This window comes from Balaenoptera physalus (assembly GCF_965194825.1).
Source record: "Balaenoptera physalus genome assembly, chromosome: 3".
Classification (NCBI taxonomy): Eukaryota; Metazoa; Chordata; class Mammalia; order Artiodactyla; family Balaenopteridae; genus Balaenoptera; species Balaenoptera physalus.
The window spans coordinates 38,574,834-38,598,406 of record NC_138890.1 but is presented as its reverse complement, the minus strand read 5'-3'; the positions used below and the strand labels follow the sequence as shown (position 1 = coordinate 38,598,406).

Here is a 23,573-nt window from a genome sequence, read left to right as displayed (position 1 = left end):
ATTATTCAACATAATTTTCGAAGTTTTAGCCACAGCAATCAGAGAAGAAAAAAAAAAATAAAAGGAATCCAAATCAGAAAAGAAGTAAAACTGTCACTGTTTGCAGATGACATAATACTATGCATAAAGAATCCTAAAGATGCTACCAGAAAACTACTAGAGCTAATCAATGAATTTGGTAAAGTTGCAGGATACAAAATTAATGCACAGAAATCTCTTGTATTCCTATACACTAATGATGGAAAATCTGAAAGGGAAATTAAGGAAACACTCCCATTTACCATTGCAACAAAAAGAATAAAATACCTAGGAATAAACCTACCTTGGGAGACAAAAGACCTGTATGCAGAAAACTATAAGACACTGATGAAAGAAATTAAAGATGATACCAACAGATGGAGAGATATACCATGTTCTTGGATTGGATGAATCAACATTGTGAAAATGACTATACCACCCAAAGCAAACTACAGATTCAATGCAATCCCTATCAAACTACCAATAGCATTTTTCACAGAACTAGAACAAAACATTTCACAATTTTTATGGAAACACAAAAGACCCCAAATAGCCAAAGCAATCTTGAGAAAGAAAAACAGAGCTGGAGGAATCAGGCTCCCCGACTTCAGACTATACTACAAAGCTACAGCAATCAAGACAGTATCGTACTGGCACAAAAACAGAAATACAGATCAATGGAACAGGATAGAAAGACCAGAGATAAACCCACACACATATGGTCACCTTATCTTTGATAAAGAAGGCAAGAATATACAATGGAGAAAAGACAGTCTCTTCAATAAGTGGTACTGGGAAAACTGGACACCTATATGTAAAAGAATGAAATTAGAAGACTCCCTAACACCATAACACAAAAAATAAATTCAAAATGGATGAAGGACCTAAATGTAACGCCAGACACTATAAAACTCTTAGAGGAAAACATAGGCAGAACACCCTATGACATAAATCACAGCAAGATCCTTTTGACCCATCTCCTAGAGAAATGGAAATAAAAACAAAAATAAACAAATGGGACCTAATGAAACTTTAAAGCTTTTGCACAGCAAAGGAAACCATAAACAAGATGAAAAGACAACCCTCAGAATCAGAGAAAATATTTGCAAACAAAGCAACTGACAAAGGGTTAATCTCCAAAATATACAAGCCGCTCATGCAGCTCAATATCGACAAAACAAACAACCCCATCCAAAAATTGGCAGAAGACCTAAACAGACATTTCTCCAAAGATATACAGATTGCCAACAAACACATGAAAGGATGCTCAACATCACTAATCATCAGAGAAATGCAAATCAAAACTACAATGAGATATCACCTCATATCGGTCAGAATGGGCATCATCAAAAAATCTACAAACAATAAATGCTGGAGAGGGTGTGGAGAAAAGGGAACCCTCTTGCACTGTTGGTGGGAATGTAAACTGATACAGCCACTATGGAGAACAGTATGGAGGTTCCTTAAGAAACTGAAAATAGAACTACCATACGACCAAGCAATCCCACTACTGGGCATATACCCTGAGAAAACCATAATTCAAAGAGTCATGTACCACAATGTTCATTGCAGCTCTATTTACAATAGCCAGGACATGGAAGCAATGTAAGTGTCCAACAACAGAAGATTGGATAAAGGAGACGTGGCACATGTATACAATGGAATATTACTCAGCCATAAAATGAAACGAAATTGAGTTATTTGTAGTGAGGTGGATGGACCTAGAATCTGTCATACAGAATGAAGTCAGAAAGAGAAAAACAAATACCATATGCTAACGCATATACATGGAATTTCAGAAAGTGCTACTGATGAATCTAATGGCAGGGCAGGAATAAAGATGCAGACATACAGAACAGCCTTGAGGGCACTGGGTGGGGGAAGGGGAAGCTGGGACGAAGTGAGAGAGTAGCACTGACATATATACACTACCAAATGTAAAATAGATAGCTAGTGGGAAGCAGATGCATATAGCACAGGAAGACCAGCTCCATGCTTTGTGACCACCTAGAGGGGTGGGATTGGGAGGGTGGGAGGGAGAGCAAGAGGGAGAGGATATGGGGATACATGTATACGTACAGCTGATTCACTTTGTTATACAGCAGAAACTAACACAACATTGTAAAGCAATTATACTCCAATAAAGATGTTAAAAAAAAAAAAGACAAGAATGAAGTGTTCCACACTGAGTCTTCCTTTCATGAAGGATTTCTCTGTAGCATGCAATGCTGTTTGATAGCATTTTACCGGCAGTAGAACTTCTTTCAAAGTTAAAATCCATTCTCTCAAACCCTGTCGCTGCTTTATCAATTAAGTTTATGTAATATATAGTATTCTAAATCCTTTGTTGTCATTTCAATACTCTTCACAGCATCTTCACCAGGAGTAGATTCCGTCTCAAGAAACCACTGTCTTTGCTCATTCATAGGAAGCAACTTCTCATGTGCTACAGTTCTGTTTTTTTTTTAAGTTTCTTTTTCCTTTTTTTTTTTTTTAATATACACTTTTTTATATTTATTTATTTATTTATTTTATTTATGGCTGTGTTGGGTCTTCGTTTCTGTGCGAGGGCTTTCTCTAGTTGTGGCAAGCGGGGCCACTCTTCATCGTGGTGCGCGGGCCTCCCACTATCGCAGCCTCTCTTGTTGCGGAGCACAGACTCAAGACGCGCAGGCTCAGTAATTGTGGCTCACGGGCCCAGCTGCTCCGCGGCATGTGGGATCCTCCCAGACCAGGGCTTGAACCCGTGTCCCCTGCATTGGCAGGCAGATTCTCAACCACTGCGCCACCAGGGAAGCCCTGTGCTACAGTTTTTGTTGTTACATTCCAGCAATTCAGTCACATCTTTAGGCTCAACTTCTAACTCTAGTTCTCTTGCTATTTCTACCACAGCTGTAGTGACTTCCTCCACTGAAGACTTAAACCCCTCAAAGTCATCCATGAGGCTGGAATCATCCTCCAAACTCCTGTTAATGTTGATATTTTGACTTCTTCCCATGAATCACAAATGTTCTTACTGGCATGTAGAATGGTGAATTCCTTCCAAAAGGTTTTCAATTTCCTTTGCCCAGATCCATCAGAGGAATCACTATCTTCAGCAGCTATAGCCTTATGAAATGTATTTCTTAAATGGTAAGTCTTGAAGATCAAAATCAAAATTACTCCTTGATCCATGGGCTGTAGAAAGGATGTTATATCAGCAGGCATGAAAACATTCAATTTTGTTATATATCTCTGACAGAGCTCTTGGGCAACCAAATGCATTGCCAATGATCAGTAATATTTTGAAAGGAATCTTTTTCTGAGCAGTAGGTCTCAACAGTGGGCTTAAAATATTCAGTAAACCATGCTGTAAACTGTTATGCTGTCATCCAGGTTTTGTTGTTCCATTTATAGAACACTGGCAGAGTAGATTTTAGCATAATTCTTAAGGGTCCTAGGATTTTCATAATGGTCAATGAGCATCGGCTTCAACTTAAAGTCACCAGCTGCATTAGCCCCTAATAGGGTCAGCCTGTCCCTTGAAGCTTTGTAGCCACTTACCTCTCTAGGTATAAAAGTTCTAGACTGCATCTTCTTCCTTATAAATATAACACTGTTTTGTCTACACTGAAAATCTGTTCTTAAGTGTAGCCTCCTTCATTAATGATCTTAGCTAGATCTTCTGGATAACTTTTTGCAGCTTCTACATCAGTACTTGCTGCTTAACCTTGTACTTTTATGTGATGAAGATGGTTTCTTTCCTTAAACCTCATGAACCAACCCCTGCTAGCCTCAAACTTTTCTTGGGCAGCTTCCTCACCTCTCTCAGCCTTCATGGAATTGAAGAGAATTAGGGCCTTGCTCTGGATTAGGCTTTGGTTTAAGGGAATGTTGTGGCTGGTTTGATCTTCTCTCCAGACCACTAAAACTTTCTCCATATCAGCAATAAAGCTGTTTAGCTTTCTTATCATTCATGTGTTCACTGAAGTAGCACTTGAATCTCCCTCAAGAACCTTTCCTTTATATTCACAACTGGGCTAAGTGTTTGGCACAAGAGGCCTAGCTTTCAGCCTATCTCAGCTTTCAACATGGCTTCCTCATTAAGTTTAATAATTTCTAGCTTTTGATTTAAAGTGAGAGACATGACACTTCCTTTTACTTGAACACTTAAGAGACCACTGTAGGGTTATTAATTGGCCTAATTTCAATATTATTGTGTCTCAGGGAATAGGGAGGACCAAGAAGAGGGAGAGAGATGGGGAAATGGCCAGTCAGTGGAGCAGTCAGAACACAGAGCATTTTATTAAGTTTGCCATCTTATATGGGTGCAGTCTGTGGTGACCTAAAATAATTACAATAGTAACATCAAAGGTCACTGATCACAGATCACCATAACAAATATAATAATGAAAAAGTTTGAAACACTGCAAGAATTACCAAAATGTGACAGAATCATGAAGTGAGCAAATGCTGTTAGAAAAATGGCACTGATGGACTTGCTTGATGCAGGGTTGCCACAAACCTTCAATTTGTAAAAAAAACTGCAGTATCTGCAAACCAAAGCAAACCCCAATAAAACAAGGTATGCCTATACATGAATTAAAGCAAAGAGAGACCCAGCTTTTCAAGAGTTCATGAAATTTTCAATATAAGGAATTAATACTTGCAAATGTCTTTTTCTACAGCCAATTTTTGAAGTATCAAATTAATTATTTAAATTATCCAAGTATTGATTTTCCTTCTCAGGACCATACTACACTCTACCTTGATATAAGTAGACTGGAGTGAATGCTGGAAAATATTTGCAAATCATTTAACTGAGAAGGCACTTGTATCTAGAATATGTAAAGAATTCCTACAACTCAATTTTTTTAAAAAGACAAATAACCCAAGTAAATAATGGGCAAAGGATCTGAATAAACATTTCTCCAAGGAAAACTTACAAATGGTTAATGAACACATGAAAACATGCTCAACGTCATTAGCCATCAGAGAAATGCAAATCAAACGCACAATGAAATATCAGTCCACACTTACTATGATGGCTATACTGAAAAAGACAGATATCAACAAGTATTAGCAAGGATGTGGTGAAACTGGAACACTCATACACTGCTGGTGGAAATGTAATAGTGCAGCCACTTTAGAAAACAGTCTGGTAGTTCCCCAAAAGTTTAAACATAGATACTATATGATCCAGCAATTCCACTCCAAGGTATATGCACCCCCCCACACAAAAAGGACACCTACACAAAAACCATAAATGTTCATAGTGTTATTCGTATCAGCCAAAAAGCAGAAACAACTCAAATGTCCATCAATGGATGAATGGATAAACAAAATGTGTTATATTCATACAATAAAATATGATCTGGACAGAAAAATGAAGTACTGATACATGCTACAACATGGATGAACCTTGAAAACATGCTAAGTGAAAGAAGCTAGGCACAAAGGATCACATACTATACAATTCAATGTATATAAAATGTCCAGAATAAGCCAATCCACAAAGACAGAAAACAGACTGACATGCATAAGGCTAGGGGAAGGGGACTGGTAGGAAATTGGAAGTGACTGCCGATGGATACAGGGTTCCTTTCTGGAGTGATAAAAATGTTCTAAAATTGATTGGGGTAATGATTTACACAGATCTGTGAACGTATTCAAAACCATTGAGCTGTACACTTTAAACAGGTATCTGAATTATATCTTAATAAAGCTGTTATTTTTTTAAAAAGATACTTGTTTAGGAAGCTGCCACATGAAATATGAACCTTTATACTTTTTAAACTAAAAAATTCAGCCTTAATAGTCTATAAATGAGACACCTTCAAGACACAAAGTTTATTAAACGTGACATTTTATTAATAATTCAAGGATTAACACATCTTTGCTAATCTTTTTGAGATAGCACCATGCAGTGTCAATTATACTAAAAAGAGAAATACTAAAATATGCCATAACTTGAAATTTGTTAGTTTAACACCAAAACTAACTCCATAAGATAGGCATTGTCTTACTTTACAGTTTCGAAGAATCAACTTGCCAGGGTAACATATTTACTAAGTAGGGAAACTACTTCATATCCTACTGATTCTAAAACTAATTTTCTTTCCACTAACCATTCTATTTCCCTAACAGGACTGAACTAGGAATCCGAAAACCTGGATTCAAGTTAAAGTCTGGGATCATGCCTTCCTAGATGTTGGCCAATTTCAGTTTTTTCATCTGTAAATCTCAAAGGATTATAAGAAGGATCAAAATGAAATAAAAAATAAGAAATGTTTTTGCACACTGTAAAATTTTATTACAATTCTTTTTACTGTTTAAAATAAATGTAAATTTTCTGATAATGAAAACAAACTTTAAATATTGGAAAAAACATTCCTATAAACTAAAAGTAAAACGTTGAAATTGGCAAAGAAAAATGGTTAGAAAAAGGCTTTCTTTATCTCTGACACTGTTAGGGTCCCCTTTATCCCTACATAACAGAATTTTGATCTCTCTAGAAAAGCCTGGATGATAATACTGCAGATAAAAATAGAGATACAAGGTTTTAGCCATCACTACATCACTAAACCTCATGGAAACCAAAAAACCATAAGGGGAAAGTGCTGGTTCACTGTTCTTTCACCAGGAATTATAACAACATATAAAAATAACAATTTTAATAGCTCTACCTTCAACTTTCAGATTTCTTTGATTGATCATCAAAATCCTATCAACTCTAAAAAGATAGCATTATATAGCTATACCATGGAATACCCCGCCATGAAAAAAAATCATTTTTTAAAGACTAACAACACAGGAAAATGCTCACAAAACATCGCTGCATAATAAAAGCAAGACATAAGAAAGTTAAAATTCACTGAGCACTTATGATGTATCAGAAATTGTGCTAAGAGTTTTAAATGCTTAATCTTAATGAATCTTTATAATAGCCCCTTAAAATATTATCAGCATTTTACAGGTGAAGAAACTGAGATGTACCTTTCTGATAAGTGACACTAAGGTTATAGAGCAGTAAATGAGAAACATGGATTTGAACATATCCAATCCCCATCCATTCTTCCAAAAGATATGTCATTCTTAGGTGCCCAAACACTCATTTTACACACTAAAATGGTGACTAAGGAGCCCATGCTCTAACTACTGCATTATACTCCATAGATACCATTTTTATTTAAAAATGAATAAATTAAGATAGGTTAGTGTCTCCAGCTTGAGCTGAGATTCAGAAGTGTCTGGGTAAGGCCACAGGAACAGACTGCGTCAGGGTTTGGGACTGGTGGTCCTGGAATGGGAAGGATATCCTGTTGTCTGAGTCAGTGCTGGCCCTTGGACTCCTAGTCTAGGCTCTATGGAGAAAGATGCTGTAGGAAAAGGCTCAAGCTGTTCCCGAGAAGGAGGCTAAGACACAGGGACATACTTGTGTGACACGAAATTAGAAAAGCCTAGAGTAAAGCAGCTTGATTTGAAACACTGTGACAATTACAAACATGCAGCACTGCTCTTGCAGCTCCATATTTTGCAATTCTGACATCCAAGAACATACCCTGGGCAAGGATAGCAGCAGAAGTTAAAGAGTAAGACACCACCCTCCAGGTACCATTTTGAGCAGAGGAAATCAACCAGATAGGAACAGAGGAGAAGAATGTGAGAAGACTGAGTTTCTGGGAAATACTTGGGGGACTTCAGGAAATAACTAGATGAAATAAGGAAGATGGAGGTCCTGCTTCAGCAAAAGGGACCAAGAGTCAGTGACTGTTAGTAACTGTCACTCTTTTGTACCCAATGAAGTGGTGAAAAGTGGAAGGTATTAAAAAACTGGAAGGAAATAACAGAATCTTAACAGGTCTATCTCAGGGTGGTATAATTTCAGGTGATTGCTACTGCCTTTAAATTTTCTATATTTCCCAAAAACTGCCTACAGCGAACAGTATAATTTTATAATCAGGGGGAAAAAGGTTTTTTAAAAGTCAACCATTCAATTCTAGTAATACAAAAATGCTATTTCTAAGATTAAATTTCAAACCTACACCAAAATCTGTGTTTCAAACCTCTAGAAAATTATATCCTGTTATATATGCAAAGTAACTGCCACTCTTCTTAGAATTGGGAGTACATTTTGCTATAGTTATACATTTCAATCAAAACAAATATTGTACCCACAAAACTTATTCTACCCCATTACATTTACTGTTAACAATATTAACAATTTTAATATTGTTTCAAAGTAAGAAGCTCATATTCATTGGCAGACCAGAGTCTTAAAATTTACGACCAGCAGACCAAGACAAACAGACAATACTTCTAAAGAGGCAGAAGTTCTGAGCTATACAATTAACCTCCTGAAATAATTTATATCAGTCATCCACTATATACATGGTTGCACCTTATGCTGATAACTCATGCATCATAAACCGACTTCCTAAAATGATGACAGTAATGAAGTCCGTAATTGTTAAACGGTTCCTGTATCCTGTCTTTGGATATTCTTTTCTCAGGTAATAAAGAAAAGCTCATGGGTATCTTTGTAAACATACCCTTAAGGTCCGTTTCATAGTAAGATTGTTTTTAAAAGCAGAAAAAAATTTTGAGACATAACCCCAGCTATTAATCCTATATGATAATATTCATTTAGAAAACAAGTATCAAAAAAAAGTCTGTTTTGGATACCTACCAAAGCCTCAGCTTCTTAACAGTGTTCATGAAAAGTATTTTATTGGTAAAGGAAAACTTTAAATTCAGTCATACATTTCAAAAATGGCTCACATTCTTACCTGGAGATTTGGTGTCCAGCATAGAGGAGCAGGGCAGTCAAAAAATATAGGTAAAGCTGAACCAGATGCTGCCTGGGCAAGGTTAGTAGCACAACACTTAAGATATAACCTGTAGTAGAAGTTAAGAGAGATATAAATAAAATTCGATTCTAATTTAGTCTTCCAGTTAATTACAATAATAAAAAGAGCTTGAAGTAAATTACTTCCCAATTAGGTTTCAACAACTTTGAGGTTTTTTACTTCACTACCAAAGCAAGTTTAGGACAGCAAAATCAGTATGGATTTTTCTATTAAAAATATAAAGCATTTTTCATTTCCTTTGTAAATTTTTCTACTTTATAATCAAATATATCACACAAAGGTACAAGAGGATTTACTCCATCATCTACCTTTCCTTGTCTCCTTATTTCTTCTATGCCATTTCTCTCATTCTCTAGTCCCAGAAGAACTGAGTGTCTTACTGTCCCTCTCTATGACCGCGCTTTCTATGTGACTCAGATTTTATTTTTCCAACTCCAAAAGACCCTCTACCTCCTATATCTTCAATCATTCCCTTGACACCATCCTCAACTCTCTTTTCAAAGGATGTGCAGGGCTCTTCTCCCCAGTCTTAAAGAAAAACTTCTCTCCACACTGATTTCTCCTTTTCCTATTACCTATTTTTCTCATTCCACTGACAAATGTTATAAATTATCTGTACCAAAGCCTCTATTTTCTAACTATTATTCCCTCTTTACCCATTACAATCTTAGATCCTCTACAAACCCCCTTTTCTTTTCTCTAAAGAAACTTGAAAGTCAACAATTACCTACTTGACAAATCTAAGACTCAAGTTTAATCCTTGTCCCAGCATCTGAAGCAACTACCCTCAAAACTTATTCTCTGGCTCTGTGACGTGGATTTCCTTTTACCCTCTAAATCCTCCTCTCTACTTTCTTTTCACCCTCTCAAGTGAACACAGAAAATTTAGTTCCTGAACAACTTCTATTCTCTATATAAAGTATCTAGCTCAAAGACTCTATTTTCTTGTTTCAAATATACCATTCCAGATGACACAACAATAGTTCTGAGAACCCATTGCATAAGCAAAAAACCTTACTCATTTCCTATTCTAAGTAGACGTCTCGTAGCTCATGATGCCTGAGATATACTCCACTTAAAGGTTCTCATATACAATAAGTACAAACTGAGATCCCATCCTCCTCCCTCAACAAGCTAGCTCACCTCACCCTCTTTCACTCTCCTAAATCCCATTCACTCTGACTCAAACCTGAGTCCCCTGTTATCACCCAGTCCCACTGAGTCTTCCTCAACAGATCTCTTACATTACCCCTCCTTTCCAGTCCCTATGCCCCGTCTTAATCCGCTCTGTAATGTAATAATTTATTGATACTAATTGCTATTTTTCTTTGTCTCTTCCCATCCTTATCCATCCTGTGCTTTGTTACCAGGGTAATATTCCCAAAACTATCACTTTCATTTAGACAACTCTCTTGCTCTAAAACCTTCAAAAGTTTTGAACCTCTCAGTGTAACATTCTATGTCTTGCAAAAATCTGATCCTAGTTTATTTTCCTCTTATGAATGAGTCTTTATTAGGGCACAGATGTCCCTTCTTAGCACCTAATGTCTCGCTCATGCTGAATCGATCATGCTTAAAGCTAAAGAAACAGGAGTGGTGCTACAGACTACAGACTTCCCACACATCCGAACTTCAAGAACAACCCAGCAGAAGCCAGAGATACATATTTCTATCTGCTTTTCACTTCTTAAAATAATTTCCCCCAAATAATTGTGTTAATCCCTATCTCACAGGACCTTAGAAGTATTTAAAAGGATGTTTATTATATTTAGCAAGCATTTTTACTGTTTGTGGCTGAAGGATTTTCTAATCAGTCTACTGCATGAAACGTTTCCTTAAATTCTTGACTTTTAATGAACTATCGTTTTCCTTTCCAGATATTATCTTTCCCTTCTCCTGCACATCTCATAAAATGAGCTGCCAAATCCTCTAGATGGAACATACTCATTTCATTCATTCTTTCAATTATTCAGTCATTCAACCAACATTATTATGTGTAAAGTATGATCCATATGCATTCCTAGACATGGAAAATCCAAAGGAAAAAAAAGATTCACAGTCTAGTGAAAAAACAAACAAGAACAAAAGTATGATACATTACTGGTGCTCTATTAAACAAAAATTAGAAGGGCTATGGTTAAGTGATTAAGTTTCACCTGGACCTCAAAGAATGAATGGATCTTTACTAGGCTAAGAAAAGGGGGAAACATTCTAAGAAAAAAGAACACAGCAGGTCCAAAAGCCATGAAAGCACGAAGGATATTTTCAGGAGACAGTAAATTCTATAGGCTAGACTAGATTCAGTGTAAATAGAAAGAGTATTGGGAGGGTACTGGGAGATGATGCTGATAGAACTGGTGGCTAAAGCCTCAGTATAAAGACTTAAATATGATAATAAGGAGCTTAGCCTGGGCTAACGTTCTCAGATCCTTTAGATACCATTTAGGTGAGGTAAGAAAACAAAAAACAACAAAAACCATATGGCTCACCTATACCCCCATTTTCACATTCCAGTGAAAAAATAATTCTGTGATAATAAAATATCTCACACAAGAAGATTTTTGAGAGATTATGAATACTTATGCTGATATAAGAGCAGTAGGAATAAATCATCCGAACTACAATAAACAGTTGATCCTTGAACAATGCCGGGGTTAGGAGCACCAACCCCTCCCCCTCCTCTTCAGTAGAAAACCTGAGTGTAACTTTACAGTTGGCCCACCGTATCCACAGTTCCACATCCACGGATTCAACCAACTGTGGATCATGTAGTACTGTAGTACGTATCTACTGAAAAAATCCACATATAAGTGGACCTGCACAGTTCAAGGGTCAACTGTATACATAATCTAATTATTTGAAAAATACAAAACTACTGCAGATGCAAATATGCATCACTATTCATGCTATAGGATTATCCAAACAGAACACAACAAACTAAATTGATAATGATGAAGCTAACCCAACAGTAATGTATAATTAAAAAGCAAGACTGGCAGTATTTAAAAATGATGACCTGCTTAAAATAACATTGATGAATCTTCCTAACAAAATATAGAAATTTCTAATATTTAAAGGATTATTTTAGCAGTGGGGGAAAAAATGAGGACATGGAATAAAACAGTAGCTTTGGATATAGAGTTGACAGGGTCAGCTATGAGATACATATTCAAATACGTCTTAGTGGTGATCTACTGGTGAGTGGTTGAGAACAAGGAAGTGAAGATGGTTCTGATGTTTTTAGCTTAGGTAACTGAGAGGATGGCTTTGCTATTAAGACAGGAAATACACAAGAAGGAAGAGGTTTGAGTTGAAGTAAAGATGATGAGTTCAGTAATAAGTTGAGGTGTCTGTAGAATATTTAGGTGGAGATATCTAACGGTAGTTAGAAATTCATTTATTCAGCATCAGGCACTAGCTAAGTACTGGGAATACTGAGATAATAGACAACCCCAATCCTACCTTAAAGGAGTTAACAATCTAGTTAGGAAGATAGATGAGCATATGGACCCTTAGAATGCAGCACAATAAGTGCTATGGTGGAGGTATGAACTGGATACCATGGGATCAAAGAGGAGGAACACTACCATAGGCTAAGGTGGTCAAAAAAGCTGTGAAAAGTGTAGATAGAGATTTGTAGCCAAAACTATGTGAAATCACCCAAACAACAGAAGATGAAAATTAAACACAAATTCTGGGAATATCAAGACTAAAGAAGTCCAAAGAAAAAAATACAGCAAAAGAGTCAGAAGGAATGGTCAATAAGTTAGAAGAATCCAGAAACATTTTTAAAAAAGAGAAAGTGGTCAACAGCTTCACAAACATGGAAGGGTCTGCAGAATAGGGATATAAATGAAGTTTGAGTTTTACATGTTAGGTCGCTAATGATTTTAATGACTGCAGTTACAACAGAACTATTCTCATATCCACTCTTTCCTTTGCTACTGCTACCATGCTAGCTCTGGCTCTCATTACCTCTTGCCTAAAATCCTAATTGGTCTTCTTACCTCCAGTTTCTCCCCTCCCCAACCTATTATCCTATACAACATTGCCTAATCAATTTTAAGATGCAGCTCACCTGCTCAAAATTCCTTACTGACCCATCATTAGCTACCAAATTAAGCACAATACCTAACATCTGTATTCAGGGTTTTTCACAAATGGCCCCATTCTTCCTTTTCAATATTATTTCTATTCCCCTTTTTATATCCTATATGCTGCAAAACAGTTCTATAATTAACATTCCACCAATTACATTTGGACAGTCACTTTTCTTTGCTGTTCTCAGACAGAACCAACACTGGAAAGCTTCTAAGTTCAAAGGTACAATTATACTCCATAAGCAAAAATATTAACACTGCCCACCTTGATTTTTAAGCTCTTAATAACAAACAATTAGAGGCTATAAAGGGGAAAAAAACTCATAATAGTAATAAAAAAGATAAAATACCTAGGAACAAACTTAACAATAAGTCTAAGACCTATATAAAGAAAACTTTAAACACTCCAGAAGGGCTCAAAAGAAATCTGAACATAGCAAGTCTCTCTGTGTTAAGGAAGAGTTAGCATCCTTAAGTTCTCTCTTCATCCTAACTTAAAATTTTAATAGTTTGCAATCTCAGCAAAAAGGTCAACAGGGTTGTTTTTGGAACAAGATTAGATAATTCTGAAGTTTATATAGAAAACTAATAATAACAAAAAAACTCAGAGAGGGAAATAAAGAAAAATGAAGAGACTAATTCTATCAGACAGTAAAATATAATCTAAATCCTCAATAATAAGAAACTAAAAAAACAGAAGAAAAAGTTTAGAAATGGAATAAAACACACTGTACAAGCAGATAAATTCTAAATGGAGCAAAAGACTTAAATGTAAAAAATGATAAAACAAAAATAATGCAATAAAACATGACAATTCTTTATAAACTCAAAAACAGAGAAGGCTTTTTTAAATTGATTCAAAATCCTAAAGCTATAGGAAAAAAATGATAAATTCAATCACATAAAACAAATTCTGCATGTCAAAAAAATCTGAAGCAAAATCAACAGAACTGAAATTGGAAAATATAATTCCAACTCATCACACAGGGTTTATTTCCCTAGTATATACCAAACTCCCATAAATTGGTAAGAAAAGGCTAACAAACCCATAGAAAAGTGAGCAAGGGACATGTACTGACAACTCAGAGGAGGAAATACACGTTTTTTTAAAACACGTGAATAAATTCAATCTCACTCATAAGAGAAATACAAATTAATACTACATTAAAAAACAACCATTTTTCACTTACTGAGCAGCCAAATATTAAAGTATGATAACTCTGTTTTGATAAGGATATAGGATTTCAGGAACTCTCATCCACCGTTTGTGGAGGTACAAAATAGTAAAATCCTATGGAGAGCGTTATCAATCAATAGTACAAATGTATATATACTCTTTAACCCGGCAGTTTCACTTCTAATAACTTATCCCAAGGCTATATTTGCACCTTTTGAAATGATGGCTATACAAAATTATTTAGTACAACACTGAATGAAACAGCAGAAGACAGAAGCTATCTAAAACATCCTCCAATGAAGTAATTCGTGCAATAAATTACGGTACAGCCATACAAGGGTACTGTGCCACTATGAAACAGAATTGGAGGGCTGGGGGGAGAGTGAGGCCTCAAGAGTTAATCAGAATCTTAAGATTTGGCAGAACAGAAAGTGTCAACGTAAAAAAACAGTAAATATCTAAAAACAGCAGTTATGGCTCTATGATACATCATTAAGTTAAAACAAAGTTTCAGAAGAGTAGTATTATCATCTGTACTAAAAAGGGAAATATATACATTTGTACTTCTATATTATATTTACATTTATATATCAATATATCTTTATATTTACTTATACATGCATAAAAATATCCGTAGAATTATACACAAGGAAATAAAAATAGCTACTTGTTGGGACTCAAAGTGAGAACTTAGTGGATGAGGAACAGAGATAGAAGGAAGGCACTTTTCACTGTGTACCTTTTATGCTTTTTGGTTTTTGAACCATAAACTACCAATTTTAAAAATTTATTTAAGGGTGAAATTCTGTAAACTGGAACATTACATAAACACTACATAATACTGACACAGAGGTTACTCTAACCAAAAAACTGTTCAAGCTGAAAATATCTACTCATGCAATCACTGAGCTTACTCTACCATAGCATGTAATAAGTGTATTTAAGGAGGCTCAACTGGGGCTCCCCTGGTGGCGCAGTGGTTAAGAATCCTCCTGCCAATGAAGGGGACACGGGTTCGAGCCGTGGTCCAGGAAGACCCCACATGCCGTGGAGCAACTAAGCCTGTGTGCCACAACTACTGAGGCTGTGCACCTAGAGCCCGTGCTCTGCAACAGGAGAAGCCACCGCAGATGAGAAGCCCGCGCGTCGCAACGAAGAGTAGCCCCTGCTCTCCGCAATTAGGGAAAGCCCGCATGCAGCAATGAAAAATAAATAAATAAAAATAAAAGAAGACCGAAAGCCTCCAAATTCTATCTGAATGAGGCTAAGCTTGTAAAAGTATTGATGTCTTTCCTTAAGGAGGGCAGAAATTCCAATGATCTGTCCTTTGTTTTTATTTGCATAAAACTGTATTTTAAAATAAATAAATAAATAATAAATTCTTTAAAAAAAAAAAAGAAGGCTCAGTTGAGTTCCCAAAGTTATAAGCTGGTGAGTATGAACTGCAACTGTACTAGGACCCATACAATTTCTGCAATTAATGTTTCTGGTTATTAGGCAGCTGTTTTTATAATAAATATTTCAATCTATTCAGAAATAATACATATGATAATCACATTTTTAAAACCACAGTACGAATTACTTTAGCTGATCAAGCTAAAATTCTAAGCTAAGTACCCAATTGTTCTTCTACTACAGACTGGAATTATTTTCCATAAATTGGCTAACATACAAGCCTTGAATAAAGGGCTGAGAATTAGTGTTTTGCAGCATAAAAGAACCTTCTCATTTCAGAGACTTTCCCAAGGTAGTACCAACTAAGAGAGATGAGTTTATTGTACCCAGATGTTCTGCCTCTCGTGCACTGTCTTTTCTACTATACCACACTCCTTCCCACAATGGCTTACTTGGTAATCTCTTAGAGCTGTAAGGGGTTCTCAGGGCTAAGTTCTGAAACGCAGAAAGTTCTTTTATAGATAAAAATAAGTCTCATAGAGACAGGACAACCCTTAACAATTTTATAAAAGATAAGCTTTACAAATTTTAAAAAGATATACTTGTTGACAGACAATTCTAATAATAAAAATATTAATAAAACCACTACAGTACATCATTCAAACCACATCTTGAGTTATAAAACAGCAATGTTAAATGAAAATATATTGTTGCTATCATTACATATAAAACAAAAACTAACCTAAAAATTAAGAATCATGACTTTTATTCTAGATGGATTTTATCTGCTTCCTGCCTGTATTTCTTGACTTTAATTTCTTTAACCTTTAACTCTAATTTCTTTCCACATTATTTCTACCACTAACTCCAAATCATATCAATTATATTTCAAGGAGCACTTTTCTTAATATTATAATATCATTTTCCATATTTCATTTAACTGAAATGAATACTTTACCTTCAAATGATACTAATGTTTTGGAACAATAAAAATACTGCATTTTAAAAAGCTTACTTTCTGAATTACTACCAAATCCCAAAATAATGACAAATTAGAACAGGCCAAATGCCTGGAAAGGTATTTCCTGTTATTTATTTTATTCATATTAAAATCTAAAATGTTTTCTTCTATGTACATCAATTATATCTTATAAACCTAGAAGAAAACAATAAATTAAAAAATAAAATGTTTTCTTCTGCCTTCTCGTTTCATACAGTAAAATAAATCCAACACTGTCTGTTTTCCTCTACCCCTAATAATTCATGTGCAATTGTAAGACAAATAAGACTATAAACAAGATTCATATTCATCAACTATATTACTGTCATCTCAATGTAAAAGGACTTCATTTTACCCAAATTTAAGAATATTCAAAGACATAAAATAAATCAGAATGCTCACCAGAAGCTTAAGAAAGATACTGTAGACACTTACCTACATAATGCATATTAAGAGCCAAATACTTATACTGGAAAAGAGGGTTGTTATTGAGGCTACTCCTCTGGATCTGCTGGAAGAAGGAGCTGACATCCCATCTGTACAGGACATCCAACAGCATGATGCTTGGCACCCGCAGGGCCACATTTAACACTGCCTCCAGTTTCTCCTTTGCAGCCATGTTTTTTTCTTGGAGCAGACCTAAAATTCAGGAGACACAATATATAAAAATAAGTTACCTCAAATAGCTTTCAGATATCCTCTTATCAATCTAATGGATTCTCACATACTACACAAAAACTATGTTACAATGTAAAAAAAGCTCCTTAGACACATCTACTACTTCTGGATATTTAGGAAATAAGCTTTGTATTGTGTTTTCACATGGACTCTCTCAGGTCTGCTCAACTTTAAGACTCTGATGAAATGTTCAGACCTCAAAATTTGTTTATAAAAAGCTCCTGGGCTTCCCTAGTGGCAAAGTAGTTAAGAATCCTGCCAATGCAGGGGACATGGGTTTGAGCCCTGGTCCAGGAAGATCCCACATGCCGCAGAGCAACTAAGCCTGTGTGCCACAACTACTGACCCTGCGCGCCACAACTACTGAAGCCTGTGCGCTTAGAGCCCGTGCTCCGTAACAAGAGAAGCCACCACAGTGAGAAGCCTGCGCGCCATAACAAAGAGCAGCCCCCGCTCGCCGCAACTAGAGAAAGACTGCACACAGCAACGAAGACCCAATGCAGCTAAAAATAAATAAGTAAATAAATAAATCCCATAAGCTGCATGGCATGGTCAAAAAAAAAAAACAAAAAAACCTCCTAATTCCAAATCTAGGCATTTAACAAAACACCCTGTAAGAATACTGTAACCTTTGTCCAATTATCTTCAAAAATTCACTCCTATAAAAATCTTTGAGATTTATGCAGCTTTTTAAAAAGAGGGCAAATTTTAAGTAGTTATTACATGAAAAAGCCTAAGTTACTCAATAAGAATTTCATGATTGCACATTTAGCGCACAGCTTCTCGTAGTCTATCCTTTTCCTTATTACTTAAAATCAAAAGTGAAGTACTGAATTTATGTGATATAGATACAGTTCAGAGAACTCATGATATAGGTAAAGATAACATTATTTGCAATATTGTTTCCTTGAATCATTAAAATTAAACTTAGTCTGAAATTCCCACAATCTGCCTTCAAAGTAGGAAAAAGCTCATTAAATTCTTCGCCTGACACACAAACATGCTGGCACATGGAAGAAGTCAGGCATTGTGGGTCTGCAGCCTCTGTCTTTGCTTAGCTGTTGATTAGTAGTGGTGGAATGGGGAGAAGAAAAAAAAGGAAGGAAATGAAGGATCTCCCAGACAATCTACTATTTAAAAGGACAATTTGGCGTAATACTGCTTTATATGATACAGCTGCAAATTAATCCAAGGAATTATAGACAAGAGAAGAGAACAAACTGAAGTGGTAAAGGACAATTTTAGGAGTAATGATAATTCTAGATTGTTGGCTCTGACAATATTCTTTTAAGAACTTTGCTGAGAAAGCAAAACACACTTCTAGCTTTGGCAGTAATTTCAGACATTACAGGACAAATGAAAACATTGATTTCTGAAGAAAATTATAGTGACAGATTGCTATGCTATGGTTAAATATTTGTCAGTATTTCCATTTCACCCTCTAATTTTCATAGCTTCCTAGCTCAGATAGCTGGGGGAAAAAAAAGGCAGCTCAACTTGGCAAACCATTAATATAAGTTTTTCAATCACTTAAAAACTGATTTATTACATATCATTCCCACTACCCAAATGTTATGTATATCCTACCAATAATGCAGAATTAACATTTTTATAAATAAGAACTGTAATTCTGATTACTTTAAAAGAACAACACCGCTTTAATAATTTTCCTACATAAGAAAAAGATAATATTGTGAGAGAATCACAACCAAATAGCTGTGTCCTAAGGAGAAAAAAGCGCTGAGAAATAAAATCTCTAATCAACATTTATTACAAATTATGCCATTCAGGAACCTAAATTTCTCAAAGCTCATAATATTATTAAGAAAAAAAAATATTCTGGGAAGATATACACCAAAATATTCACATTAACATCCTTTCAACAGTGGCCCTGGGGTGATTTTTATTCCCCTCTATCTTTTTCTGTTTGCCAAATGTTTCAGTATACCCATGTATTACTTGGTGGGGAGCAGCCCACTTGAAAAAATAAATTCTTGGTAAAAAGTGTAATGTAATGTGCCTAAGCTATCTAGATGACTTAAGGAAATACACAGAAAGTAACTACTTACTCTGGTGGTCAAACTGGTAACTCAATGCACTCTTGGAATTCATTTCAAAGTACACAAATGATAGATTTCTGTCACAAACCACCAGTCACCAGTGTGAAAATTACCATGGACCTAGGTAAAAATATCACTGACAGGCTTTATTCTATAATGGAAAAGTATTTTTCCATATTCTAGAATCCAATATAAATCACTACTGCTTTTATAAGTAACAACAACAACAAAAAGAGACAATTACTGAGTTAATATTTGTGGTCCAGGACTTCCCTGGTGGCTCAGTGGTTAAGAATCCACCTGCCAATGCAGGGGACACAGGTTCGAGCCCTGGTCCAGGAAGATCCCACATGCCACGGAGCAACTAAGCCCGTGTGCCACAACCACTGAGCCTGCGCTCTAGAGCCCGCAAGCCACAACTGCTGAAGCCCGCAGCCCTAGAGCCCGTGCTCCACAACAAGAGAAGCCACCGCAATGAGAAGCCTGCGCACCGTGACGAAGAGTAGACGCCGCTCGCCACAACTAGAGAAAGCCCGCACGCAGCAACGAAGAGCCAACGCAACCATAAATACATACATACACACATAAATAAAAAATATTCGTGGTCCATATTTATTTCATCTGACTTAGAGCCTTTGTATGTTTTTAATGTTTTCATTATTTTTAACTGTGCCCACTTTCACTATTTATTGTAGTAGCTCTTACAGGGGTAAAGAAAAAAATTTAAACCAATCCTGCATTAGAAATCAAAATTTGAAATGCTAAGGAAAAAAATCTCCCAGTTCTTACAGAGGACCATATTTCTATTACAAATGGCCATTAGCAGAATGGTATACATTCCCTCTTAATTACCACTACTCTTGCCTCACAAACAGAACAAGGATAAAAAGAAAATCTTGGGTTCCTAAAGCTACTGATACAAAAGAACATCCAAGACAGATCCCTAAACTCTACTGCCTGCAGAGAACGAAATATCCCATTGAATAACAAATATATTGCTTACTACATGTTTCATTTATTTCTGTATATGAGTGATATTTCAGTACATCACTGGCAAACTGGCCATGTATAGGGGAGGGACATGGAGGAAACAAGTTTAACACACAGAAAACCAAATCTAAAATGTTACCCACAAGAGCTGTGGAAACAAATGAGAGGTGGGGGGAAAACACATTTTGAACCTTTCTGCAGTAGAAGTGTCACATGATAGGGTGGTGACCATCACAGACAAATACCATAAACCACACTCCGGCACCACAAACTAAACCAACACCTAAACAAAATGTTGAAATATATCTTACTTGCAGATACCTGAAATCACTCACATGTGCCAAATGACTAACTTAAAAACGTGAAATAAAAATGGAGCCTTCTCTACTGGGGTAAAGAGATTATTATACCACTAAGATGTTTGGTTCAAGCCTAATTTATCTTTTTCTTAGATTTGTTAGTGCTAATGAGCATATTCTAAGTCAGAGGGAGCTCAAAATTCTCTTAAAACCACAACAATACCAAATAAGCCTCGAAAATAAGCAGAAGAGCTGAAGGCAAAGAAAATTCAAAGGCCTGACACTCTCTAAAGCCAAGTATATAAGATACTTCCTGCCTTGTTCAGTTACGTACATTTTGCCTTCTGTGCATGATTTTTTTTAACATCTGTATTGGAGTATAAGTGCTCCACAATGGTGCACCAGTTTCTGCTTTATATCAAAGTGAATCAGCTATACGTATACGCATATCCCCATATCTCCTCCCTCTTTCGTCTCCGTCCCGCCCTCCCTACCCCACCCCTCTAGGTGGTCACAAATGTGCATGATTTTTAAATTTCCTCCTTGAAATGTGAAAAGAACTGGGAAAATAACACTCCACCACACCATCTCAGAAAGTAATGAAAACTAAATACGACTCATAGATGCTTTACACAGTAAAACAGCTTTAAAAAAAAAAATCCATCCTTTCTTTCCAATAACAGCAAAAAAAAAAAAAAGGCTCAACAAAAGCTAACCAGGGCTTCCCTGGTGGCGCAGTGGTTGAGAGTCTGCCTGCCGGTGCAGGGAACTCGGGTTCGAGCCCTGGTCTGGGAAGATCCCACATGCCGCGGAGCAACTAGGCCCGTGAGCCACAGCTACTGAGCCTGCGCGTCTAGAGCCTGTGCTCCGCAACGAGAGGCCGCAACAGTGAGAGGCCCGCGCACCGCGATGAAGAGTGGCCCCCGCTCGCCGCAACTGGAGAAAGCCCTCGCACAGAAACGAAGACCCAACACAGCCATAAATAAATAAACAAACAAACAAACAAACAAATAAATAAATAAATAAATAAATAAAATTTAAAAAAAAAAAAAGCTAACCAAAAAGAGGACCAAACGATTTCATTAAATGACATTCCCAGGCTTGGAAGCAGCAAGTTGCTACTTAAAAACACAAGAATGTCCTGTACAAGTATAACATTGCACAGTTCATCCTTCACGTTTGTGGTTAGGACACACACGGGGCCTCATTCTACACTTTCCTGAAAACACTACATTTTGGTTTTGAATATGAAGAAATCAAACAAATCATCAACAATACGAAAAACCTAAGTTTTTAAAGTCATAGCTCTTCTCATCTGCTGAAGAATTATGTTAAATAAGAAAAAGAAATGAAAATGTTATCTTACCCAAAAAATGAACAGAATTCACATCTCCTGGACAAAACAAAGAATGCCATATAATCCAATTTAAAATTATTCAGTACAGTATTAGATAATTTAATGCCGAAAGTTTTTACACCTCTTTCCCTCAGCACAGAAGAAAAACTATCATTCATCATCTTTGTCCAATCCAATTTGAAAAACAAAACAAAATTCTACCATCAGCTAAAGCCAATCTTCAGAAAGACAGATTTTCTGGCTGTCCATATCCCTGAAAATGTCAGGGGGCAGAGCAAAAACCTAAAATCATAAGTAAACTCAGCCAAAAACTTAGATACCAGGGAGAACGCACTTCTTACATAAGCATTGGCACAAGTTTTAAATATAGCTGGCCCTCCCCACTCCCACTCACTGCTAGCTAACTTTGTACCTGATTTCCACATAAACTACTAGCAATTCTGTGGTTTCTGGTCATCTCCAAATCGACAAAGATAGGGAGTCCACTCTGAATACAAGGGCCATCCTTCAACTTAAGCAGCCAGACAGAGGAAATAAAAACTGCTCTCTCTGTCATTGGGCGCTCAGCCTGGGTCATGACTGCAGCACCGACAGCTCATCCTTTGGGCAGGATTCAAGATTCACCAGAACTGCACAGTCCGTATTTTAAAAAATAAAAAGACACAGTCCCTCTCCTTTCCTTTCAAACTAGTTTCCTGTTTACTGCAGACTGCGATGCAAAGCCATCCATTAATCTTTGATGCCTTCTCACTGCAAAGCCCCCTTCCTCCCTCCCCGCACCTCCTCCCCCGCCCCCCACGCCTGCTGATCTCAGTTGCGTTTGAACTATAGTAACCCCAACCCAGCTCGCTGCAAAGCAGGCGCTGCCGCGGGGCTAAGGGATTACGTCCACAAAAACTCTGCCAGGAGAGAGGCCCGTGCCAGGGAGCTCCCCTCCTGTCTGGCCAAGGGTGCTGGCTCGGCCGCGCCACGCACCAAAAAGATTCTGAAGAAAGACACGGGCGAAGTTCGTCATCCCTGAACAGAAAGGGGACCAATTCCTGAAGGAGGGCAAAGGTCTCGGGGTCCTTGGTTGGTAAAAGCATAAGTGGAGGGGGATGCGGAAAGGATGGCAAACGAGAGAGGAAGCGATGGGGACAAAAAGGGATGAGGACCCCTTTTACTGTAAAAAAAGGACTGACAGACGCCATGCAAAGCAAATGGGTCCCCACTTGAAGAATGACTTGGCAGGCCTTTCCGCACCCCCAAACAACCTCAAACCGAATGAAAGGGGAGAAGCTGAGTTTGGGGCTGCGTAAACCAAAGAAGACTAGGGTGAAATAAAAGAGGGAGGGAAGCTTGTGAGCAAAGTGGACAAAAACGAAAAAGAAGGAAAGTTGGAAGTGGGAACTGGAAGAAAGGAGCTAGAAAAGAGCAGCTAGGAAAGGGGCAGCTCAGAAAGGGGCTTAAAAAAGGCCCCGAAATCGGGTACTGGGGAGGCGATGGGGGAGCGCTCAGAGCGAGGGCATCTAAGGAATGCCGGGGGAGATGAGAGAGCTCCAGGAGGGTGGAGGGTGGAAAGGCGGCGAACAAGGCCCGGGAGCCGGGAAAGGGGGCTCTAAGCTGGGCCCCGGGAGGGGAGGGCAGAGTCGGAGACAGCCGAAGGGGGGG

General features: G+C 37.1%; 1 protein-coding gene across 2 annotated transcripts in view; it reads right to left on the bottom strand.

Annotated features, from left to right (window-relative positions):
• The window catches only part of RNF145 (ring finger protein 145), a 63,888-nt gene that overhangs the window by 39,914 nt on the left and 401 nt on the right, over positions 1-23,573 (bottom strand). The window contains exons 2-3 of one of the 2 annotated variants that reach the window (XM_082456431.1): positions 16,975-17,178; positions 8,787-8,895 (exon numbers count right to left, since the gene is read on the bottom strand). In XM_082456431.1, the coding sequence (XP_082312557.1) occupies positions 8,787-8,895; positions 16,975-17,158 (293 nt within the window). In that variant the 5' untranslated portion in view covers positions 17,159-17,178. Of the gene's footprint in view, positions 1-8,786; positions 8,898-16,974; positions 17,179-23,573 lie in introns of those variants that run through there. The other variant, XM_082456432.1, reaches the window with a different exon arrangement.